General features: G+C 37.8%; 1 protein-coding gene across 4 annotated transcripts in view; it reads left to right on the plus strand.

Annotated features, from left to right (window-relative positions):
* Positions 1 to 27,079, plus strand: part of LOC127426722 (sorting nexin-29-like) — a 150,086-nt gene that overhangs the window by 14,009 nt on the left and 108,998 nt on the right. For all 4 annotated transcript variants that reach the window (XR_007894848.1, XR_007894849.1, XM_051673694.1 and 1 more), the window contains exons 6-14: positions 65 to 135; positions 330 to 584; positions 1,295 to 1,652; positions 11,189 to 11,313; positions 11,540 to 11,636; positions 11,741 to 11,823; positions 16,718 to 16,781; positions 17,886 to 18,014; positions 26,596 to 26,681. Coding sequence is in view for 2 of the 4 variants with exons in the window: in XM_051673694.1 (XP_051529654.1) it covers positions 65 to 135; positions 330 to 584; positions 1,295 to 1,652; positions 11,189 to 11,313; positions 11,540 to 11,636; positions 11,741 to 11,823; positions 16,718 to 16,781; positions 17,886 to 18,014; positions 26,596 to 26,681 (1,268 nt within the window). In the remaining 2 variants the exon portion in view is untranslated. The remainder of the gene's footprint in view (positions 1 to 64; positions 136 to 329; positions 585 to 1,294; positions 1,653 to 11,188; positions 11,314 to 11,539; positions 11,637 to 11,740; positions 11,824 to 16,717; positions 16,782 to 17,885; positions 18,015 to 26,595; positions 26,682 to 27,079) is intronic.

Genomic DNA, 27,079 nt, shown 5'->3' on the forward strand with positions numbered 1-27,079 from the left:
TTAGTAAGATCCTCCTAATGGATGTGAAATTACTTAATGGTTATATTTCAAATGCCTCATATAGTTCCTACTATGAAGATTGGGCTTTTGTCCTTGATGAGGAGAGAGCAAGTATGCTGCCTACAATGGCTGCAGGTGAGAGAGTGTGTTTGGCATCAGCAATTACTTTTTTCTTTCTGTAATTAAACCATTTCGCTTGTGTCATTTAAGGAGTGTGCATAACATTTAAATGAGATGTTTACCTAATATCATTGCATAGTTGTCACGTTAGAAAGTATAATTGGAGATCCTTCCCAGTGCAAGTGTAAATTTTGTGTATGTGTAAACAGGGCTCAATTCCATCCTGTTTGCCATCAACATTGACAACACGGACCTAAACGGGCAGACCCGCAGCGTGTCGTCTGTGTCCCACCTGCTTAAGGAGTCCACACAGGGCATGAGCAGTCTGTGGAAGGAGTCTGCTCAGGGTGTCAGCACGCTCCTGCGGGAAATTGGCACTGCTACTGCTGTGGTTCCTGGTTTCATCCCACGCTCAGACTCCCTTTCAGACCCACTGCCTGTCCTGCCCCGAAGCACTTCTGCAGGTATGGTAGTGCTTTAGAAGCATGCCGTAGTACAGTGTTTCCTAACCTTTTTTGTCTTCGATACCTCCACAACCCAATCAGTAAGTCTCAAGTATCCCGAACCTAAGACACCAAACCTTTAGCATTAGTGTTAATATTACTAATTTTCAGAATTATAATTATTCACTTTTAAACTGAAAACAATATGCAGTATGCTATGGTTGAAAAATAGTCTCAAATCAAATCTCCTTTCTACTCTATCCTTGACACTTGAGCTTGTCTTTGACAAATTTTGACAGTTCTTGGGGCAAACGTGGAAAAACTGAGATGAGTCAAGAGCACTGTTGCAGAAATCTACCTATGTCTGGTTTCTTCTTGTGTACAGTATGCTCACGTGTTCCACTATGAGTGTCATCAGCACAAATTACTTCAACAAAAAACTTTCCTTTCTCAGAAAAAAAAAAAAATGTAATTAATTGAAAATAATAAATGTATTAATCTTAACAGTCCTAATATTTTTTAAGTAAACTTTTCTGTTTTATAGGTTTACCAAAAATCAAAATACTTCCAAGTACCCATGGTTAGAATTCACTGCTGTAACACAAAAGCCCACACGTTCTATTGAGGCTGTTTCTGATGCTTGTAATGAATATTGTTATTGTGTTGTAGTCCATTGACAATCAAGATTAAAATATTATTAATTTAGCACTTACAGTATATTTGTGTTTTAGATTCTGGTTTGAGGAAGGAGCGCAGACGTAAAAAGAAGATAACAAACATCATCTCCTTTGACGATGACTTGGACGTGGGTGCGGAAGATGAGGACGAGGCAGGTGAGGAAGTTGTTAGGAGTCTCAGGAAAAGTGCGGTGGGCCATGTGAGTTCTGAAGAGGCTCTGGACCCTCCAGACTCCATCTTTCCCACTCAGAATGGACTAATAGAGCCAGGGATTGTGAGCTGGGGCGAAACGCCCCCACAGAACGGAGTCCTGTCTGATAACAAGAGCATTGGTAATGAAGAGGAGGAAGAGGATGATATTTATGGAAACAGCAGGCCAGAGCCCCAAGAGGATCATGGGATTGGAGAGCCGTAAGTTAACCTTGATAAGCTGCACTTTATTACATTCATCTTTTTGACCAGGATGAAGGTAATATAAAGGCAACTAAGATGTACAAACTCAGGCCTGGTTCACGTTGCAAGTATAAGCATTGCTTTTTTATTTCAGCAGCAAGCCTGTTTTTGCTAAACTCAGCATAAAATGTGTTAAATTCACTATAAACCTATATATCAATACAGTCCTTTGCAATATATCATTTTTATGAGGCAACATAAAATATTGGAGTGAACAACTTGCCCGTTTTTTCTGAAAACATAGGTCACTGTGTCAATTTGGGTTCTTTTCCATGTAGCTTAGAGCATTTTCACACCTAGTTCATTTGAGCAGTCCAAACTGTCTCGATTTAACATGTATATGTGAACAACCCAAATGATCTCAGACCAGTGTTAATGACACGCACACGGAGACATCGCTTACTTTATTCCTGTGGAGAAACATAATTTCAAATACACAGAATCTCAAATGTTTTCCTTAATGTGAAAGAAGGGTTCGTGGGTTTAATCGGACAGCCTTAACATAACATGTGAAAGTAAAGAATTTAAGACAGTTATGTAGTACTATTGCATAATATAATAGAATAGATTAGAATAGAATAGAATTGTCTGGGTTATATGAAAAACTTGTAAATGCAAAGTTGACCAAAACGAGAGACATCTTTTAAGTATTTGGAAATATTTTTACATTTAAAATATTATTTTTCATGTCATTCTATCCCTGAGCAATATATTAATTTTTTAAAGCCTTAAAATAAATCATATAGCCAATTTTTATTATATGATTCCAAGTTAAATGTCAGTAAATTACTAATTAAGGTGTATGTGCATTAAGCACACATACCCCTTAAGAGCTATGACAATTTATCATCATAATCTAAATATATTTATGACAATTTATTGTTAGCCAAATTTCATTATCGTGACTGCCATGGTGGAGTTGTGTTGTGAAAAACAAAGGGTCTGAGACCACATCAGTGCTAAGAGGACCAAAAAACAAACTGTCCTATTTAAGTCCAATTAAATTCTGAACACCAAAAGATCTGAGGTCATTTGCAGCTGGTTCCCTCTCTGGTTGACTTTAACTGAACTGAGTTTGGTTCATTTAAAATGTACTTTGTGTTTTTATGTACCTTAGGGTGTCACACTTGAGTCTTATTTAAAAGAACCTAACTTAGACCCCTTTAAGTGGACCAAAAATTGGACCGAGTGAAAAAGGACCATGGTAGATTTGTTGTATTAACAGCAAACAATAAGACTGATCACAGTTCATTTTTAATGAACCAACAGCCTCAGGTTACTTCAATTTTAGTGAACAAGAGTAATATATTCAAAATTTCTTACATTTCATGTGTCTTTCCAAGGCGTCTGGTTAAACCCTCGAAACTTCATTTGCACAGAACACATAAGAGAGATATTTGAATTTGGTTTGTGTGAAGTTTACTAGAGTTTCAATATGTTTCTCACTCTGCCATGTCCATAGAAATAGAATAAGCAGCTCGTTGTGGATCTCCTCTGCATTAGGGCTGCAACTAACAATTATTTTGTTAATCGACTAATCTAACGATTATTAGAATGATTATTCGACTATTCGGGCGACTATTGCAACGATTAATCATAATAGCTCTAAACCAACTATTCAGCTTGTGCCCCGACTTAAAAGGTTGTATTAAACGTGCTTGCTAACAATAAAGAGGACAAAATCATCTTTTAAAAATACCTCTAAATGACATTCACTAAATTAAAGAGAAAAAATACTTTTTATTATGTTTAATTCTGTAAAAATTTCACTACAAAAAATCCTATTGTTATCAAGTGTATTTGTCTTTTTTTTCCATTTAAAATGGTCTAAAAATCCTTAAAATAAGACACATTTACTTGAGAAGTAACATATAGACTTGCTTTAAGAGAATCTTAAATATAAGTGTATTTTGTATATAAGTGTTTTTTTTTTTTTTTTTACTTGGTTATACTTCTGCGAGTGCAGTAAAGACAAAATACACTTATATTAAAAAAAATCTTCTGCAGTATAGCTGCTAAAGTAAATGTACGTTGTTTTAAAGGAGTTTTAGATATTTATATTGGAAAACAAGCCAAAACAAAAACAAATAAAATTTTTATTTTTTTGCAGTGTCTCTCACCTTTTTGTTCACTTCAATTTTTTTTAACTCACAGAAAAACAAACTCTCTCTTATTAATAAAGCTGCGTTTTGCCAATTTTCTTCACGATAAGAAATGCACAGTGACATATATAATGATTCACTAAGTTGCCATCGCGTTATAATCTAGCTGCATTAAGCGCGCGCACTCGAGGGATGAGCATCCCCGCAACAGAGTGTACCTCAGCCGTGTGCAGTTTCAATCTCTCCCCCTTAGATCGGGACACTTCGCGCAACTCATAGAAGAGGCGCTGACCGCACAGAGAAATGCCAGTTTCCTTATTATTTTAACTTTAATAAAGCTATAACGCATTAAATAGAACTGCATTAAAGATGTAACGCCGGGGTGTTTCCTTTAAAGATGCTCGACATGCAAGTTTTGCACTCCACTTATTCCACAACGAGAGTGCTTCTGTATTTACTTATTTTGTATTTTTGCATTATAATTCCCTTATACTTTGCGATCTACATCACTTGAAGCTGTTTGGAAAGTTTAGAGTGTGTCTGGACTGTGAGTTGTGTTTTCTTCCTCTCCTCAGTCAGGCGCGAGCTGCAGTGCTGCTTTGGTGTGCAATCATTAGAGTTAAATGGGATCTTATGTTAGGTTAAGATCAAACGACTATTCGACAACGAAAATTTTTGTCGACAATTTTTTTGTTGTCGATAACGTCGACTAATCATTTCAGCCCTACTCTGCATGTTGTCATTTTCGGGGTAAGGGAACCTGTCAGGGCCAAACATGTTTGGCATTTGGAAAAATCAAGTGAGCCCGAAGTGCTTTTTACAATGCAGGGCCCGTATTCACAAAAAATCTTAAGGCTAAAAGTAGTTACTGTGGAAATTTAGGAGCAACTATTAAAAAGTAGGGCAGTGTCACTCCTAATTTTAGGACTCGTAAAATGTTCATCTAAGAGTAATTCATGAAGTGTTTTAATGCTAAAAGTAGCTCCTGAACCCACGACAGCTCAGAAGTCATCCTGAGGACTTCTAAACATCTAAAGGCCCAAACATACTTTACGCACGTACGTGAACGCAGATGCACCTTGCTACGCAAGCTCGATTTCACGTGTCATTGCGTTGTGAAATGTGTCAGCGCTCAATTCATAACTCAATGCAAGTACGCACTGCATTCTCAGCGTTGCCGCAAGGGGCGCTAGAGCAGATTTTGTTCTTTCAGTCAACAACTGTCATGGCGGACTCGGCGGCAATATGAGTTGAATCTTTTCAAAAAATATATACGACTTTTTGTCCCCAAACGAACGTGTTTTTTCTCTGTGTCTCTTCCCCACTCCTCAACTATCGACCACATCGCTGCATCTGGGCTGCATCTGAAAATGTTGGCAGCTGACTTGCTGCCTAATCAGTTTAATGGCTTAACTGATAGCTGTTTTGAATGAATGGAACTCTTAAGCGGCTTTTCCACTGCACGGTACAGCTCGACTCGACTCTGCTTGTTTTTTGGGGGTTTTCCACTGTGGATAGTACCTGGTACTTTTTTTAGTACCACCTCGGTCGAGGTTCCAAGCGAGCCAAGCCGATACTAAATGTGACGTCAAAACCCTGCAGATCAATGATTGGTCCGAGAGAATCGTCACTACCAGCGTCACTGGATTTGCGACATGGGTCATCAGCCCGCTAGTTTTAAAGTTAGCAACAGCGATAGCAGTATCATTTGTTCACGCGACTTTCAAATTGTAAAAAGAAATGGCTGTGCGCAAAACCACGCCGTGGTCAATAAACGAGGTGCAGATGTTCCTCTCGTTAGTAGCCGAGGAGAGGATCCAACGAGAGCTGGATGGGACGACGCAACTATGACGATCAGTGTTGAGGCTGCACTAAACTGCAGTGGAAAAGCAAGCTCAGAAAAGTAAAGCGAGCAGAGTCGAGTCGAGTCAAACCGTAATGTGCAGTGGAAAAGTGCCATTAAAGTGACACACAAATGATCCAAAGCATGCCTGCTGTCGTCAATCCACATTAAAGACAATGTTTTAGAATATTAATATGACCTTTAAAAAAGGTATCATCTGAATTGCAATCGAGTCTATGTATTTTAATAATGTAACATTATAATATTACAAACATTATAATATTATAATATTAACATTGACCTTTAAAAAAGGATCATCTGAATCGCGAGGGTGTTTTCATTATTGCAAAGTAGTTAGAGATGCAGTTAACTCTCCCATAAACCGAAACAACCCAATTACACCAGAGATAAAATTTGACAACTCTGCGCCGTCTCGCCACAGGCAAAATTATTTTTGTCTTATGGATGCGCGCTCGCCGCAGAGAAAAAAATGCGCCATTCATGGCCATTGCCGGGGGTACGCGGTGTTGGTTCTGTAGACGTGACACATGCTAGTTTCATTACACAAACACAGGATAAAGAAATATCATCAACCAAAAAAATCTGTTTGTCTGTCTGTGTTTAGCTAGCTAGCTAGTACTGTGAAAAAGTATTGATTTCTTCTGTTTTTGTGTATATCTCATACTAAATTGTTTAAAAAATTCAAACAAAATCTAACGTAAAACAAAGGCTATCTGAGTAAACACAAAATTCAGTTTTTAAATTATAACTTTATATAGCAAAAAAGTTATCCAATACCAACTGGGCCTGTATGAAAAAGTGTTTGCTCCCTTAGTTACTAAATCCACAAATCTATGAAACTGCATTCATAATGAGATTCAGCTGGACTAGACACACCCAGGCCTGATTACTGCCAGCCCTGTTCAATCAAATCAACACCTAAATATAACTTTTTCTGCAACATGAAGTTGGCTAAATGGTCTCACCCAGTAGCACTATACCAAGGTCGAAAGAAATTCCAGAAATTACGAGGAAAAAGGTGATTGAAATACTTCAGTCTGGGAAAGGTTACAAAGCTATTTCAAAGGTTCTGGGACTCCAAAGAACCACAGTGAGAGCCATTATCTCCAAATGGAGAAAACTTGGCACAGTAGTGAACCTTCCCATAAGTGGCTGACCTTCCAAAATTCCTCTAAGAGCACAGCGACAACTCATCCAGGAAGTCACAAAAAAGCCAAGGACAACATCCAAGGATCTGCAGGCCTCTCTCACATCAATAAAGGTCATTGTTCATGACCCACTATCAGAAAGACACTGGCCAAAAATGGCATCCATGGAAGAGTGGCGAGGCGCAAACCACTGCTAACCCAGAAGAACTTTAAGGCTTGTCTGAATTTTGCCAAAACACACCATGACGATCCTCAAACCTTTTGGGAGAATGTTCTGTGGAATGATGAGTTGAAAGTGGAAATGTTTGGAAGACAGGGGTCCCGTTACATTTGGTGTAAATCAAACACAGAATTCCACAAAAAGAACATCATACCTACGGTCAAGCATGGTGGTGGTAGTGTGATGGTGTGGGGATGCTTTGCTGCTTCAGGGCCAGGGTGACTTGCAATAATTGAGGGAAATTCTGCTCTCTACCTGAAAATCCTAAAGGAGAATGTCCGGTCATTAGTCTGTGTGTTGAAGCTCAAACGTTTGGTTGCAGTTGTTGCTGCTGAAGATGGCACAACCAGCTATTAAGTTTAAGGGGGCAGTTAGTTTTTCACATGGGCGATATAGGTGTTGGATAACTTTTTGGCTTTAATAAAAAAAATATATAAACTCAGCAAAAAAAGAAACGTCCTCACAATTTCAACTGCTTTTATTTTCAGCAGACTTAACATGTGTAAATATTTGTATGAACATAAAAAGATTCAACAACTAAGACATAAACTGAACAAGTTTAACAGACATGTGACTAACAGAAAAGGAATAATGTATCCCTGAACAAAGGGGGGGGGGGTGTCAAAATCTAAAGTAACAGTCAGTATCTGGTGTGGCCACCAGCTGCGTTAAGTACTGCAGTGGATCTCCTCCTGATGGACTGCACCAGATTTGCCAGTTCTTGCTGTGAGATGTTACCCCACTCTTCCACCAAACCACTTGCAAGTTCCTGGACATTTCTGGGGGGAATGGCCCTTGCCCTCACCCTCCGATCCAACAGGTCCCAAACGTGCTCAATTTGAGATCCGGGCTCTTCGCTGGCCATGGCAGAACACTGACATTCCTATCTTGCAGGAAATCACGCACAGAATGAGCAGTATGGCTGGTGGCATTGTCATGCTGGAGGGTCATATCAGGATGAGCCTGCAGGAAGGGTACCACATGAGGGAGGAGGATGTCTTCCCTGTAATGCACAGCGTTGAGATTGCCTGCAATGACAACAAGCTCAGACTGATGATGCTATGACACACCACCCCAGACTATGACGGACCCTCCACCTCCAAATTGATACCGCTCCAGAGTACAGGCCTCGGTGTAACGCTCATTCCTTCGACGATAAACGTGAGTCCGACCATCACCCCTGGTGAGACAAAACCGTGACTCGTCAGTGAAGAGCACTTTTTGCCAGTCCTGTCTGGTCCAGCGTAGGTAGGTTTGTGCCCATAGGCGACGTTGTTGCCAGTGATGTCTGGTAAGGACCTGCCTTACAACAGGCCTTCAAGCCCTCAGTCCAGCCTCTCTCAGACTATTGCGGACAGTCTGAGCACTGATGGAGGGATTGTGCGTTCCTGTTGTAACTCAGGCAGTTGTTGTTGCCATCCTGTACCTGTCCCACAGGTGTGATATTCGGATGTATTGATCCTGTGCAGGTGTTGTTACACATAGTCTGCCACTGCGAGGACGATCAGCTGTCCTTCCTGTCTCCCTGTAGTGCTGTCTTAGGTGTTTCACAGTACGAACATTGCAATTTATTGCAGCATGCCTAAGGCACATTCACGCAGATGAGCAGGGACCCTGGGCATCTTTCTTTTGGTGTTTTTCAGAGTCAGTAGAAAGGTCTCTTTAGTGTCCTAAGTTTTTATAACTGTGACCTTAATTTCCTACCGTCTGTAAGCTGTTATTTTCTTAACAACTGTTCCACAGGTGCATGTTCATTAATTGTTTAGATTTCATTGAACAAGCATGGAAAACATTGTTTAAACCCTTTACAATAAAGATCTGTAAAGTTATTTGGGTTTTTACAAAATGATCTTTAAAATACGGTGTCCTAAAAAAGGTTTTATATATATATATATATATATATATATATATACACACACATATACACACACACCTACACTGGTGGCCAAAAGTTTGGAATAATGTACTGATTTTGCTCTTATGGAAGTAAATTGTTACTTTTATTCACCAAAGTGGCATTCAGCTGATTCACATTGTGAACATTAATAACGTGAAAAATTACTATTACAATTTGAATTTGTTTTTTCAGAACTTCTTAAACAACTTCAGAGTTCTCATCAAAAAATCCTTCATGCGCAGCAATGACAGCTTTGCAGATCCTTGGCATTCTAGCTGTCAGTTTGTCCAGATACTCAGGTGACATTTCACCTCACGCTTCCTGTAGCACTTACCGTAGATGTGGCTGTTTTGTCGTGCACTTCTTATGCACCATACTGTCCAGCTGATCCCACAAAAGCTCAATGGGGTTAAGATCCATAACTTACTCTTTTCCAGTTATCTGTTGTCCAATGTCTGTGTTTCTTTGCCCACTCTAACCTTTTTGTTTTTCTGTTTCAAAAGTGGCTTTTTCTTTGCAATTCTTCCCATAAGGCCTGCACTCCTGAGTCTTCTCTTTACTGTTGTGCATGAAACTGGTGTTTAGTGGGTAGAATTCAATGAAGCTGTCAGCTGAGGACATGTGAGGCGTCTTTTTCTCAAACTCATCCTCTTGTTTAGTTGTAGATCTGGGCCTTCCACATCTCTTTCTGTCCTTGTTAGTGTACACCTTTGTATGAAATCTTCAGTTTTTGCAATTTCAAGCATTGTATAACCTTCATTCCTCCAAACAATGATTGACTGATGAGTCTCTAGAGAAAGCTGTTTATTTTTTGCCATTTTTTACCTAATATTGACCTTAAGACATGCCAGATTATTGCATACTGTGACAACTCAAAAACAAACACAAAGACAATGTTAAGCTTAATTTAACGAACCAAATAGCTTTCAACCGTGTTTGATATAATGGCAAGTGAGTTTCTAGTACCAAATTAGCAATTTAGCATGATTACTCAAGGATAAGGTGCTGGAGTGATGGCTGATGGAAATGGGGCCTGTCTACATTTGATCAAAAATGACTTTTTTCAAATAGTGGTGGTGCTGTTTTTTACATCAGTAATGTCCTGACTATACTTTGTGATCAGTTGAATGCCATTGGTGTATTAAAGTACCAATTTCCTTCCGAAACAGCAAAATTTGTAAATTATTCCAAACTTTTGGCCACCAGTGTATATTTGAAAACTGTATTTTGTGTTTACTCAGGTTGCCTTTGTTTTATGTTATATCTCAGTATTTAGTATGAAAAATACACAAAAATAGAAGAAATCTCTCTCTCTCTCTCTCTCTCTCTGCTATATCCCCCTATCTGTCTATGGGGAATTTGCTGACAAATTCTGCTTCCCTGTTTACCAGTCACTTTGGCTCATTTAAAAGAGTGCACTCATAAAATGTGACATCATCCATAGCAACGAGGTCAACTCCACCTTACTCTAAGTTAGAAAGTAGTTTCTTAGTAAAACTTGCTCTTAGCAGTTTTGTGAATTGGTTTTCAGCAAAAACTCTTAGCTGTTGGAGAACTCCTAGTGGTAAGATAAAAATCTTTGTGAATACAGGCCCAGGTTATTAGCAAACTGAACTCAGACCACCTCCCGAGATGCTTTAAAGGGGTCAGATCATTTGGAGTGTTCACATATGGGTAAAAAATCCTGTAAATCACACTCAGACTCCTGAAACGAACCAAGTATGAAAACACCCTTAATTATCATTTAAATGTGAATGTGATCATGCATATTACAGTAGATTTCACAACAATCAAGTTTGTAAAAGTTCTAAATAACTCACTCTTGATAACAATTTTGTAATTTGAAAAAATGGCACTAATTTTTTGGAAAACAACAGCTTTATTCAGAAAGTTCTTTAATGGATTTTTTTTAAAAATGTTTCCCCAGAATTTTTTTTAAACATTTCTATCTGCATTGAATTTCTAATTGAAAGGTCTTATATTGTTTTTTATTGTAATGTTTTAAGAAGATTATTGTTTGTTTACTTAAACTACTTTGATCGTGCCATGAAAATAGCCCTTGAAAAGTATAATAAATAATTTAAGGGAAGTCCTCAATGTGATAACCCAGAAATCCTGGCATTTTCTGTATAGAGCCGCAGATCTGTAAAACAGAAGAAACACTGTCAGTGTAAAGCACAATGCAAGCCTTCTGTTTTAGTTACAAATGAGAATTTAAGCATTTCATTAGTGACTATACCTTATAACATTCTGCTCTGCACAGGATGGTTGTGGGGAGCTTGTCCAGTGTTTCCACTTGGAGCCCAAGGCAGATCATCTCTGACAACAACAATGACAGCTCACATATTCTCATACCACTGGCCTCTTCTGAGCCCTTCAACAAACAAGGTCAGACCCTCAGCCTGTCAGACACAACGCTCATTCAAGGACTCCGTATTAAAATTTTTATGGTCCTGTCAATCGAGATTGGCAGGATGTGTTGTCAGACAAGGCAAATCTATTTTTAAAGCACTTTTATGCATCTTCTTTGTGATAGTACATACTTGAGTATATTATGTTTGATTTCTGTCCTAGCAAAAAAAAAAACTAAAGCTTTTTTATTTTTTTATTTCAGCTGGTAGTTTAGTTGAGAATATAGAATTTAATGGCCAGAAGGAGAGCTCAAGCCCGCCAACTGACCGTGAAAAAACAAGAAGCCAATTACAGTTTAGGTAGGGACCTGTTTGAAAAGAGACCACATTTTTGTAAGATTACTGTTAGTACTCTATTTATGAAGACTGATACTAATTTTCTGTAATGATCTTGGCTGGATCAGCATGGAGCCCAACTCACCACCACAGATGGCTCCTGTGTCCAGTGTTCTGCCAACCCCTGGCCTTTCTGAGTCCATGAGCATTGGTGAGTTGACCTTGCACTTCTCCTTATCAGACATGACACGATAAAGTGAAAAGCGATCAGATCTGTTCCTTGTAAATCTGAGGTTTTGTCCTAACCAGCCTCAACCATGACTAGCAAGGAGGCATTTAGAAAAATCAAGTGAGCCCGAAGTACTTTTTACAATGCACTTTATTAGTGAATCAAACTCAGACCAAACATGTTGTCAATCGCTTCTATTTCTGTTGAGTTGCACTGGGTTGCCCAGCACTTTGAAATCTAATTGATCCAATATCTTGTTCCACATAACTGTACATTCAACATGATATTCTGTATGTTATGATTGGCTGCGTTGCGTCACACCACATTTTGAGTTCAGTTTGGACAGACAAATTACTTGTCGCTGGAATTTTATCGCAATGCACCTTTTTAGAATATAGTGTCAGATAGACTGCATCATTGCCCATATTTTAATGAGATATCTTGTCTTTGCAGCTCTTTTAAATTTGATTTTTGAAGGCTGCCATTGTAAACAAACATGTTTTATTCCACATTTAACTATACCTTTGTGCATATGAGCATGCTCGAAAGCATGCATGGCCTTTGAAAAGTTTGGACAGATGGCATCATTGAGGTAATTTGCCTCGACTATAGCTCTGTTGTCTAGTGAATTGGAGACAGTCATCATTTAAATATTGGCAATGTGACTTTACCTTTAAAAAAGGGAAATTCAGATAAACACATTAGCACAGTTCACAATTGTTTAGCTGCTGAAAATGAGAGCTCTACACTTGTAGGAACAGCATTTCATAACATTCTAGACATAGTACTGGTCCATGCATTCATCCTTTCTCCAGTTGAGGGCACTGTTGGTTCAATGTGAAACACTCATCATATTCCTCTTTTCCTCTCCTACACATGTTCTTCTATTTCTATCTCTACCTCTCTCTCTCTTTCCCTCCCTTCCACCCTCTCTCTATCTCTCTCTCTCTGCCTTTTGTCTGGACAAAACACAACTTTGTGATGGAGCTGGAGGTGACTGATCCAGTTATACTTCGGCTTTCAAAACTAAAAAGGAGAAAAGATGAAAAGAGAGAAAATGCTCCATGTTGAGTGCCAAAATCTACTTGTGCCCACAGAAATTAAATGAGTAAAATTCAATTTCAGATCAAAAGTGGCTTACTCTGTGTGCCTTAATAAACTATTAATTGCTATTTAATCATGGATATAATGAACATTACCTTTGGGGCTTGAAAATGCTAATTGCCCCAAAATAAAACTAAAGATGTGAGGTAGTTATCCTTTAATGCACCTCCTGGTAGACAGCTTTTTGACTGTTGGTTATCATATTTATGGGCATTTCATATTGGCATTTCAGAGTTATTCAGGGCTTAAAGAGTTGGGATTTTTATTAACCTAATAATAATTAAGGACCTGAGTTTGCAACACAAAGCTGCAGGATCTATCCCACATGGCATCTTTGTGCAGACACTTAACCCTTAGCCTATGCTAAATGTGAACTAATGGCAGACATCCCAGATATCGGTAGACTAATAATCAGTTTGACTGCCAATTTTTCCAGATCTCCACACTTTTGTATGTAATCAGTTATCGTTTATTTTAGTATTTTGTCTAGAGATAGTTCCTCCATTTGGTGGATCTCCAAAAAATGGCATTAAACCTCAGTATTCACTAATTGTTTGCATTGTTGCAACTTTTTATGCAGCAGCCATTCATTCTCAAGTGAAAAATGTGTAGCATTTTTAGCTTAACAGTTAGACATGACCCAAAACAGAGCTGAAAATAAATTTGCAATAAATTCGATCTCAAAACTACTTGGCATATATAATAAAAATAATAACAAAAACAACAATAATAATAGTAATAATAAATGGCCATAATTAATATTATTAAATGGATAGCTTAGGGGCGGTCACACTACACTTCGCGCTCCATTCACTCCTATTCGAACGTATCCGAAGGCGGAAGGCTGGAAATGCAAGACCAGCCAAAAGAAATGTTGTACGAAGCTGCGTACCAAAGTTTCAGTTTTGGTGAGCTCTGAACCGTGATTTCGTACGACAAGAAGACACATGACCAATAGAAGATCGAAACGTCACACCCTGACCTCTTGGCTCAATACAAAGAATACATAGTTTAAAGCTGCGAGTTTTATTGTTGCAGGAAAGTGAGTAAACAATATATTTGAACATTTTTAATATAATATTATTTGTCATTTGTGTGTGCACCAGTAGCCTTCCCACGTGACACCATCATTCGTTGTGTTGTCTGGAAAAAAATCGCGAGCTCAAAGCACAGTATGACCGCCCCTTTAGAATCTTAATTTTGATTGGACAAGCTGTGTTCGAAGCTGTTGTAAACTGACTATAAACCCACACCTGTGACTATACATTCAGCAGTAATACGCCAAGTTGCTATGTTGCTTGGCAACTTCAAACAGCCTATAGACCTTATTCACGGTAGCGTCAGCTTTGATTTTAATGGGAATGACAATGAGGCTGTGAGGGATAGACCAACTCTTCAATAGCACGAATGGTATAAAACTGTATAAAGCTCCAAGATCACATCTGATTTTTCACAACTCATGTTGTCTGGAGTTCTTTGTATACTGAATGTTCTTGGACAGATATTTTATCAATGTTTTGAACGTGGAATGATCAAAAGCACTTAAACTGCAGGACAGCCCATTGAAGAGACTGTAAGACTAACCCTCACAGCCTCGTTGTCATTCCCATTAAAGATGGCGCTAGCGTGAATAAGGTCTATTTACACTAATGAACTCTATTACTTAGCGGAAGAATAGTTTTTTCCATTACTTGTTAAAAAAATCTGCTTACCTGTGGTAAAATCACTGAAATACATGGCTTCTCGTGGCTTTTTTTTTTTATTGTTTTCCGGTAGTTATTTTTGATTGTGTCAAATAGCAGAAACAAAATTGGTTCTGCATTTCGGCTACCAGACACTTAAACATAAAATAATTAGCATCAGCCAGCAGTATCTGTGGTAAAAAAATAACTGTCGATTTCTAGTCTCAGACTTGTCTCTGAAGCTTACATTCTGGGAAGGAAATCAATGCTTCATCCTCCTGTACTTGCTTCTGCCTGCTTCTTTTCAGAATTACAAACATACTTGGATCACCTCACCCTTCTGTGTTTCTTCTCCTCTAGATGAAGGGCTCAAGGAGAGTGAGCGGGCTCTTCAGTCATAGTTCTCTTCCTGACTCCTCTCCAGCATACACACACACCGCCAATGCCCTCATTTAATATAACAGCACACAAAGAAAAATGATGCCAAACAAGTTCTGACCTTTTGTTATATCTGCAAACATTTTCTGCTTGTAGTTTTTGAAAAGGACATTGCACATAAAGTTACTAAATCTGTGTCTGATTACACCTATGGCTGCCAAATTGATCTACTGTGGTCTGATAAGCTTTGTACGTGGAAAGAGAGAGGGCAATTGAGCTGTATCGCTCTTCAAACACACAAATGTTGTAGCACCTTAAGAAAATAACACTGACATGTAAGGCTTTCTTGTAGTGAAGGTACTTTAAGCTTGTTAAATGTGGATCAGGGCAGCCTGGTTTTTATAGATGGTTCCGTCCGAGCCTGCGGTTCCTCTGAGATTCATTAAATGATAATGGACTGATAGGAATGTTCAGGCTTTGTCTTCAGGAGCTGTGTTCTGGGGGTTATCTGGGTTATCCAGAGCTAGGTTATCGAGTTTTGGAAGTACAAAGAAAACAAAGAAGCTGCCTCCCTTTTCTCTGTACACCATGAAAGTCCAAATTTAAAGTGTGCAAAGTGTTTTTCCCTAGTGTTTCAGGGTCACTCTATGAAAGGTGATTTTTAAAGTACATCTTTGTAAGATTTTAAAGATTCTATGAGACCAATAATGTATTTAAGTGTAATAAATCGCATGGTGCAGGTTTATACATTTGACTATTTTGGGATATAATTATGCCTTCAAAAAGGTACAGGGTGATCATAACCGAGCGGACAGTTTTACAGTGCAATTTGACATTACAAACCTTGTGCTATATTTTTACAAATTTCTTATAAAGCGATAAAGATAAAGAAGTTGAGTAGAAATTTACTTGAAAGAAGGATGATGTTATGATTTTTTTATGTTTAATTTATAAAATAGTTTACTTAAGAAAAAGAAACATATAATGGTAAGAGGGTTGATGGGGACACAACTTAAGGACTTTTTAATACTGCATAATGCCAACTAAAATCTTAAAAAATATATAGACAAAGACAATACTAGCTTTTAGTTCTGTATATTTTATTTTCATAAAAATATGCATATTTGCTAATATAGCAAGAAGTTGGAAATTCATGCTAAAAAAGACAGAAAAAATGAGAAAATGTCTATATTAACACAAAGTGAAGTTAGCATCAGCTATCCTATTTCAAAGACTTTTTTCATGTATGTATATGAGGGACACCAATGACACCCATTCTGTTGAGCGCCCTTTGAAGTGCCCTGATAATACTTCCCAGTCCGAGCTTTATATTTCACTCAGATTACTCACAGACACGTGTTTGGAGACAAAATCTCCTCCTGGCTGTGCTATAAATGCCTTACCCTTTCATGTCACCTTCACTTTAAAGAAATTAATGTCGGGTTGGTATTTTAAGCTGCGCTTAGTTCTCTTTATTAGTTCTGTGGTGCAACACAAATGAAAATGTCAGCAGTATAAAACAGTAACTCTTATTGAAAGAATGAAGCCAGGTCTGCATAGGACATCAAATCCCACTGAGATATTGAGCCTTATTGTTCAGAAATCATGTTTTTGTCTCTCGGATGAGTTAGGTGAGGACAAAAGTTGTTAATTTCATAATTGTTCATTTTAAGTAGGGTTTGATACCTTTGTAAAAAACATTTTCTCCATAGCTGAACTACGGCAAGCCATTGTGGCCATGATGAACAGGAAGGATGAGGTCACGGAGCAGAACACGTAAGAAAAGTCTTTACTGGTTGCTGTGGCCATTATTGACAGGCAGTTTTTGGTCATTAATGAAACAAGAACTTAATACATTTCTGCAGAAATCTTTTGGAAAAAGTAATGCAACGAAATTACAATTCTTTGCTGAAACCAAATGTACTGGACACACTGGGATGAAAACCGAAACCCCTAAATGCTCATTTTAAATTAGTATTTGTATGGAAAAACTAAGCAAATTTTAAGTGATTTTGTCTAAGTAATTACAATAGTTCGTCCATCATTTGGCATTACTAAAATAACATCTATGCTCCAATAACTTTTACAATATTGTATCATATTTACAAAATATGCACATTTTTGTAGATGTAAAAATAGTGTAATTAAGGGTGTGCTGTTCAATGCAATATTGACTTTACAAACTCTGTTTTGAACAGAATAGTTGCTTTTTTCACACACTATAATGATGTGCAGAAAACGGAATACTAACAATGATCTCAAAATAAATCTGAAAGTGACTTTTGTCTAATATATGCACAAATGTACCTGACAACAAAAGTACTTAAAATACACAACAAAGGACAAATGCATATTTTTCTTGTCTAAAGAAAAGATAGCAGGTTCTTTAGTAACAGAAGATCCTCTGCCTTTTCACTTGAGAGACAGTTTCTCCTCCTTGTGCATTACATGAGATGTTGCATTGAATATCCTTACATTGTCAACGCAAGAATCTCAACATTTTTAGTGTCGGAGCTGTAGCCTTGTGGGCAGTGCTCAGACATAGGCATACTGTATGAACAATACAGGTGACCCAAAATACAGTCCCAAAAATATTTAAAAAAAAAAGAATTGAAATTTTGGTGCATCCCCTTTGTAAAACCATTCTGGTCACAATTTATGTAAGAATCTTTATTAAAAACATGTTAACACAGAAATTCATTATTCTCTTGTTTCATGAATGAGGACCATTGTGTTTAGTTACCTTATTGCTGTAGTTATAATGCACAATCAGTAATGTGCAACCAGGTAATTATCATGTGCATTGGTAGTAGTTAAAGAAAGCTATGGAAAAGTGGGTCAGATGTGTGTGTCTTACTGTTGTAAAACTGTTTGGCACAGGTCTCTGCGCAGTCTCCTGGACGGGGAGATGGAGCACTCTGCTGGGCTCAGACAGGAGGTGGAGAGCTTGAAGAAGAAACTGGCTGAGCTAGAGGAGAGACATGCAGCCAAAGTCCAGGCCCTCATGAGGTAATATCACACAAATCTGATGAACCAAAGAGAAGTCTTTTGACAGTCGGCATACAGCCTGGTTCACATTGCACTGTAATCACATTGCACTGTAATCTGGCAGAAAACAGCCCACTTAGACATGAAGAAGCTGTCTGACTGACATGTAATGCACTATAATTCTGAAATCGATGATACCACAAATTACAGACCATTATTCAAAAAAATAGTTGCTACCTCCAACAAAAATCTGAATATCTCACAAACATTAAATGCCATAAGCCTCACAAACTTGGGCAAATCCAGTTCTGAGGTTGTTCAACAAAGGTATATGCTTCTGTAGAAACCCTAAGCCAGTGTAACTTGATTTAAAAAAAAAAAAACAAAGTACTACACTACCCATGATCCTGAAGAGAGATCCACCAATCAGTGAAGTTTTTGTTACCATGGAAAAAGGAATTGCAGCATAGAGAGTTGAGTGTTTGGGAGGTAACTAGGTACTTTTAGCTAACATAAGCTAGCTATCTGCTGAATATTAGTTAATATGGGATGTTGTAGCTTTAGAGCATAATAGACAGCAGTGGTATTTTCAGAAAACACAAAAAAAAACAAAAAAAACAAAAAAAAAAAAAAAAAACAGACTGATTTAGTTATATCATTTGTAGTCTTTGATTGGATGAGTAGTTACTTCAGTCCCTCATGTAAATACACAGCCTTGTTCCTTTCTCCTGTTACTTTTTCATGGTAAAATCAAATGTTCATCACAGAGCTTGTTTTGGTACAAGACTTATAACTCTTTTTGAAGAATTTTCTGAAATGTCTATGGAGAATATAATTGGGGACAGGTGCTCTCTGTTTACCTCACAGTCTGTGAGTAGGCCTTCTGAGGTTGAGACTAACCAAAGAGTGAAATACATTTTTTTTATTTTTTTTAATCAACAATAAAGTCATTACAAATCATAAAGCGTTTCAAATATCAGTTAGCTTTAGGTATGAGTTACATAGAATATGCTATCTCTCATTGATCACCACTTCTTCAGTACGGCATGTTTTTCTAACTAAGTCTTTCCTCTTGCTTCCTGTCTCTGAGTCTTGCAAACTGAAAATTTGAGGGTCCAGATGGTTTGACTCAAACCTAATTGGTCCCAGTCGATAGAGACTAAAAATAAGGTTTGAAAATGCTCCATACGGCTGTGCGCTCGGTGGCAGCACCTGTGAACTGTGCTCATGGGCTTAGCTCCATTGATTCAGCCTGGCTCAGTGGGCAGTATTTAAGAAGTGGGATCCATACAGCTAGGGGCCAAACACTCACACTCTCGCTCTCCTGTCAACACAAAGCTCTCCCACTTGAACAGATATGCTAAATACAACTAAAAAACTAATATACAAACTAAATTATATAACTGAGTTCAAGACTTATTTTACTTAATCCAAACAAACCAATTCATTAGAATAAATCAGACTTTCCAATGCCACATATAAAACAGAGAGAATGGTTTAGGATGAACTGATTCACTAGCATGACAGACGTAACAACGCAATGCTAGGGTGGCCAAATAAACAGGCTTATTAACTTTTAAAAGGGAGTAGAAGACGCTTATTTGATTTTTTTGGGTGTCAAAAGCTGTGCATCCAGCTTCCATATTCTCTGCATTATTTTTGCTAATTCATCTGTCACTTGTTAGAAACTAGCTAAATAAGTTGATACCAGGTTGTGTGACATCCCCTTATCCTCAAAAATCATAAAACTATGTAAGGTAAAAAAACGATAAAAATATGACCCAGACTACATTTAAATACGTGGTCACTTGCAGCAAGAATAAACATAATTAGTGCTGACCACAATGTGTTTTGTGCTGTGAACATTAAACCATCCAAATTCAAGAGAATTCTAGAGTTTAAAAACCAAAATGTTCAAATGTTTGTCAATTGTTTTCCTATTCAGCCTTTGTCATGTTAATTGTAGGACCAGTGCAGTTCATAATAATGTTATTGTATTTCAATATTTGATTTTAATGACATTTTTGTATGCTATGCTCAACAATTTTGGTACTGTGTCGGGTTGGCACTTGATATCCAATTTAAAATCTTTGTTCTGAAACAATACCAGTTGAGAACCACTGGTGTTGTTCATCTGACTGACACACTGCTTTACTGAACACTCCATTGCTGGCATTGTTTTTGTCTTCCTGAAGTGGTGGTGGATTATTTGGAGAGACATCTTGCTTTTGTGAGCATTTCATCAGCTCTAATGTAGTGGTTCCTCAGGGGGATAATGTGGGGAGTGAATGAACAAATTAATTTAGCTCAGTAGGAGGACAGCAGCTGAGAGCAGGAGGCAGGCTTGTCAGGATGACGCTGTGTCAAAGAGAGGATTATGGGGGAGAAAACCACACTCGGTATCGTGCTGTTGACATCTGCACCATGCCTGGATGGTGCATCCCTCCACTTACTCTTCATCAGCCCGTTTAGGCTAACTGACACCGAGCTGGCCTCATTTAAAAGTCACTTCAAATACGTGCTTGAAAATGCAGCCAGCCATTGCGTTTTACCCCGACACTTTTTTGTTGCATTGTTTGAGCATTTAATATACAAGTCACCTAGAGACCGGGCTGTTCTGATTCATATTAAATGTATTTGACCTCAGGTCTGTTCAGAGGTGACATAGTAATGTTCACCTTCTGTTGTACTTAAGGTATCAGGAGCCGTTACATAATGCTTGTCCTTTTATGATCTGTGTTTGACATTTTATTTACCTGTAGCCTTAGGGAGATGGAAATGGGATTTGGGAAGGCCGTCTAGACAGCTTGTCTTGTCAAACCCTGTCATGCATAATCATGGAATCTGCTAAACTTTTCCATATTTTCTGTGTTGATTTTTGGGGGGAAATATGCAGAATGTATTTTAAAGTAGTCATGAGGTCATGTCATGAGGAATCAAATTTTCCTTGATATTTTTATATATAAGAGTTCATTGTACTATAAAAACATACTGTTAGTTTCAGAACTAAAAACTTCCTCTCCAGTCTAAAAAGAGCATTTATTGTTTCCACTGCAAAAACAGCTCGTTTTGAAATCAGCTACTTTGTGATCACGGTGGTCACAGTGCAGTGCCATTTGAATATCTCCACCCAACATACATAATCGTTGTGGTGAATTGATGGAGAGAGAGAGCGGTCTGGTTACTCAAACACTAAAAGTGGTACTGTTGTTACTGCAGTTTGCTTTTAACAGACAAAAATATTAAGATGTCAAGGAAGGTCTCCAGACATTGTTTTCCTGGTTGTGAAAAAAACTGCATCCCTGCATAGTCTTTTGAAGGATCCCAACATTAGGAATGAGTGGCTAATTCAAACAATGCTCATGAACACATCAATGTGGGATTATATGTTTGGATTCTTTGGATTCATGGATGAATTTTTTTAAGAACCGTTGCAGTGGCAATAAAATTGGACAGTAATAGTGTATCTAATGTTTCATCTGCCTGTGTTTGTTTGATATGTAAGGTTTTGTGAAGTCAGCTATATTGCAAAATAAACCATAATAATGTCTCCAACATGAAGCGGATCGTGCTTATTATACAGTTACTCACCGAAGAAATACATAATTAAGTGATTTAAATAGCGTAAAAGAGCACCCTTAAAGTAAGGCTGTCTTCTTTCTCATCTGTATCGTATTAGCTATGACGCCCTGTATGTTTGGCCGAAATTAATGCATTGGGACACCTATTGCCCCACATTTAAGCAGAACATTTATTGAGGGAGACCCTGTCCCCGGTTGACCGGCAAATCATTAGAGGGAGATCACGGGATTCGGAATGAAGCCGTGAGATCAGACGGAAATCCCCAGGCCAACTGTCCCTTATAACACTGTCCCTACAGCTGGATGCACATTTATTAACCCTTCACATTCGCAGCTTGTGTTCATCTTGACTACAGTTTTTTTCACTGTTTATAGAGCGTTATTTTATCACCAATCTTGTATGTATGATATGGACTGGGGAGAAACAAGGTGGCAATTTTGTTGAGTTTTCTGTTGTTATTTCAGTTGAACAACTGTTGTAATTTGATTGTGCGCTTAAAATAAATTAGGACATATACTGTATCTGTGTATGACTGCCTGGACTGAGTGCGTTTAGGTGATTTTGAAAATCGCTTGCATGTTTTCATTCACAACAGTTACACACTTATGATGGCAGGGGGCGTATGATATGCAATTATGTTAGCCAATCATAACAGTGGGCGTGTCAAAGCAGTAGTACACAATTAAACTGAGCGTTTTTAGACAGAGGGTGAGAGACAGGGTGGAAAAAGGACACTTAATACTATATTATGACTAGTTTTTGTGCAAAAAACATTTCTAACAGTATAAGTGAACCTCAAGGAAGAAAAGAAAAAATACATGATGCAACCCCTTTTACATGAGATCTGAGGGTACTAATATTTGCTATTCATGTTATTGGCAGCTGAAAGCATAATTAAATAACCAAGATAAATAAACATAATAAACTATGGAAATCTGTGAAACTTTCTGCACTATGGAGTTCTGTGTGCACCAGAGTTGCCATGTCTACGTTTTTTTTTCTGATAGAACTGGGCTTCTTTTAAACTGTTTACAAAACCAACAAACTGTGGTTATGATTACAATACAGTGAATTTACAGGTGAAGTAGAATGTAAAGAGAAATAAGATAAATGGGTAATAGACCTACAAAGGAAATGAAAGCAGTACAAGAAACCCCCCTAAAACCTGTCAAGCCTCAGTTTAAATGTATTGCATTTTGTTACTTTGTAAATAAAACATTTACCAGTTTAATTATGACGTTGACTTTGTCATGGTTTTTGTCAACATATTTTCTCAATGGTTGTGAAATTGACATTTTTTTAATGTTTAGTGCTGCTACTTGCATAATATAGTAGGCCTACAAATGAAAGGAAATCTGAACATGCATAAAAGGAACTCCTTGTGCTATTGTTTTTTGTTTTTTTTTATTGGGCTAGTTTTGGGCTAGTATTTGTGATTGAAAGTTTGATTGTCACTCAGACCTGGCAACTGTGATCGGCACCAAATGTTCATGTTTTTCTCTTAACATGCTTGTGATCAGTGTAATACTGTATGCATATCGTATATTGTATAGTGTAGGGATGCACCGATACCACTTTTTCTCTTCCGATTCCAATATCGGAAATCTCAGTATCGGCCGATACCGATCCCAAGCCGATACTAGTGTTGTTGTTTTGCATAATCAGTTTAGAATGTCTCTTTACATTATTGTGTGGAATTAATTGGGAGTACTCTTTAATATTAAAGAAACACAAACCTCTAACTACACATTATTTCAATATAAATGTATAGCTTATTAAGAAACACTTTATTATTAACTAATATACTGGCTAATGTAGCAGCAAAATTAACAGTAATTCCAGTCTTCTTGCCTTTTTTTTATTTATTTATTTTTTTTATTTTTTTTATAAATGTTTCAACTTGTATCTGGACTTTAAAGGATTCAGATCTATTTTTTGTTCAATTTAGTTGTAAGACATCAGTCCTCTTTTCACACAGTTATTTTTTGGAACCCATTCAACTTAAATATTATGAATTGTAAACAAAACTAATGATGACAATAATAATAATACATTGTTATTAATGTTATTATTATTGACTTTTAAATACAACAGTAATATATTTAAATCGTCAACTTTTTAAACTCTCACGCTTTTATTTTGACATTCTAAACTCTCCAGGATGTCCTAGAAGTGCCTGTTTGGGGGCTACTTCACAGTAGTTTAATTCGCTTCTTATTCAGATTCTGGTAAAATGCACCTCTGATGCCGTTCTAAATGCATACTATAAGTGAACCGAACTATTGAGCATCTACATCTGAGATGTTGTTCTTGAGTAGCGCTCAAATATTGCGCACCGCTGTGATGGCTAAAAATAGCCGCAAGTGCATCACCATCCTGTGCATGAGTTTGTATCAACGTTCATTAACGCGCTGGCGCTGCACATACTATATATTTACTTATTAAACACAGCCTTTTGTGATACACAGAGCTATCGCACGTCTTCAAGTGGCTTTGAAAAAAATGCACGAGTCATATGAACTGCTTTAATGGTGTTTTTATGGTTCTTATGTCATTTTTGGAGCTTGACAGTAACGAACATGACTAACACACAGTATCGGATTTGGATCAGGCTCGTCGGACCGATACCCGATCCGTCTAAAAGCTTTAGTATCGGAGTCCATACAGGTTTCGGATCGGTGCATCCCTAGTATAGTGAGGACGCATTACATTTGAACTCTTCTCCTGTGGTTAGGTTAGTGTCACTCCATCTTTAGTCCTGTCATCCTGTGGAGGTCACGGGGCGGTTGTGTTGTTTCTCCAGTGTTAGTTCCTTAGTAGCTCATTCTTTTAATGCTTTTTTCTATGATCTAATTTCACTAATGGATTTGCATTTAGGGAATCCATTGAAGAAGAGTGCCTTTTAAAGACAATATCTGTCATACTGAATATGGGTGAACGCATATAGCACATAGTTGTGATTCATGGTTGTGTTTTTGAACATGAAAACAATTAGAAATAGCATGGTTGATGTGCATGTGACATCAGCCAACCTGAAGCAATAAAGTAAAATGGATACTTCCATATGTACTCAAACTTGTTTGTCAGTTTACAGAATAGATCTGTAGGGTGTTCAGTTCAAAGAATAGTTCACCCACAACTCGTATACTGTTATTTTTTTCTGTGGAATAAGGAGAATTTTGAAGAATTTTCACGCAGCTCATTTCCATATAATGATAGCTCATAGTGAACTTTTTTCTGTCAAGCTTAAAAACAAAAAAACAACAACAACAACAAAAACAAAAACACTATTAAAGTATCATAAAAGTAGTCCATTCAACTTGTGCCCTATTCCAGGTAGTGCTCAATTCATACTGACTAATTGGTGTTTGACACTGCATATGGATATGGGTTTTGAATGACATGTGGATGTAAAAAAAAATAGAACATTTTATTCATTTATTTTTGAGTGAAGTATCCCTTTAAAGGGTTTAAATGAAGGACTAAGTGTGTTATGAACAATGCTACATGGATAGTTCACCCAAAAATGAAAATATTCTCATCATTTACTCACCCTCATGCCATCCTAAATGTGTATGACTTTCTTCTGCAGAATACAAATGAAGATTTTTAGAAGAATATCTCAGCTCTGTAGGGCCATACAATGCAAGTGAATGGTGATCAGACCATTTGTAGCTCCAAAAAACGCATAAAGCCAGCATAAAAGTAATCCATATGACTCCAGTGATTAAATCCATGTCTTCAGAAACAGATCAAGTTTAAGACCTTTTTGTACTATAAAACTCCACTTTCACTTTCACATTCTTCTTTTTTTTGTTTTAGGCATTTTGTATTCTTTGTGTTTTTCACCCACACTTATATCGCTTCAGAAGACATGGATTTAACCACTGGAGTCGTATGGATTACTTTTATGCTGCCTTTATGTCCTTTTTGGAGCTTCAAAGTTCTGCCCATCTTTCAATTGCATTGAATGGAAAAATAGAGCTGAGAGATTTTTGGGTGAACTATCCCTTTAAGAACAGTGACCTTTGTGTGTTGTGGATATATGATTTATACATGCACATTAATTCATGCACATTAATTCTAGTGTCTATCCAAGGTGACATTCATTAGGTAGACCCATTTAAATCACAGCCATTTACATCACTACATGACCCATAAGTCTTCAGAGGGACCCCAGCACTCTTTCTCTTGTGCTGGATGTTGATTTTATAATATTAATATACTGGCATGTGTGAACACTGAGGTGCGCTCTGCAGGAGCAATGGAAAAGATCAATGTGGCACACCTGACTTGCCGAGTCCTCTCCACGGAGAAGCTGTCACTTATTAACTTTAATTAAATCGCTGCAGAATCGTGCACAGCTCGCCTGTGCGAATAACGACCGAGTCCCCTCCTTTGAGAGTCTGCCAGACACCTTTGAATCTCCTTTATTCTCTTTGTCTATTGAAGGGTATGAAATGGGCAGTGATAAGCCAGTTATAAAAGCATCCTGGAGGAATAGGAAAGGATGTTTTTTACCATAACACAACCTGGATTGATTCTGATTGATTTTCCCAAACCAGCAGTAACCAGCCACACATACTTCTCGTTCCGTTGAAGAGCCTTATTAAACTTGCAGTGTAAAACAGTTCCTGGAATTGAATTCAGTGGGGGGCTTGCTGTGGGAGGCTCACCACAGGACTTTGAAAGTCAGGATAGTGTTAGATTCTCCTTATGCCTGCTTAAGGATCTCTACTTTATTTCTTTCATAAAATAAAAAGATCTGTTCATTAGTGGAAATTCCGTTTTGTTATGCTGGAATTTAGATGCGTTCTGTTATTTCGTAATTAGAAATAGTTTTGTACTTAAGACCTATTTGAAGAAGAAAAAAAAACTCAATTTGATCACATCTCAAATAGTTCTGTATTAAAACTAATCAACCACAGTGCACTTTTTTTTTTTACTTTGGTATTTTTTGTTTAACGTTTTTGATTATCTAAATGTGAGCATTACAGTACGTTGTTGGTTTGTTTTGCAGAGAGAATGAAGTTCTGAAGGTCCAGCTGAAGAAGTATGTTGGTGCTGTCCAAATGCTGAAACGAGAAGGCAGCCAAGGCAATGATGGTAAGCCATTGTCCTTGTGCTATTGGATGGTTGGAGTTCTGATAAAATTTTACCCTCTCTTTTTTTTCTTTTCTTTTTTTTTTCTCCCCAATTTGGAATGCCCAATTCCCAATGCGCTCTAAGTCCTCGTGGTGGCGTAGTGACTCGCCTCAATCCGGGTGGTGGAGGACAAATCTCAGTTGCCTCAGTGTCTGAGACTGTCAATCCGCGCATCTTATCACGTGGCTTTTTGAGCGTGTTATCGCGGAAACATAGCGCGTGTGGAGGCTTCACGCTATTCTCTGCGGCATCCACGCACAACTCACCACATGCCCCACCGAGAGCGAGAACCACATTATAGCGACCACGAGGAGGTTACCCAACGTGACTCTACCCACCCTAGCAACCAGGCCAATTTA

The sequence above is a fragment of the Myxocyprinus asiaticus genome, chromosome 36 (genome assembly GCF_019703515.2).
Source record: "Myxocyprinus asiaticus isolate MX2 ecotype Aquarium Trade chromosome 36, UBuf_Myxa_2, whole genome shotgun sequence".
In the NCBI taxonomy this organism is placed as follows: Eukaryota; Metazoa; Chordata; class Actinopteri; order Cypriniformes; family Catostomidae; genus Myxocyprinus; species Myxocyprinus asiaticus.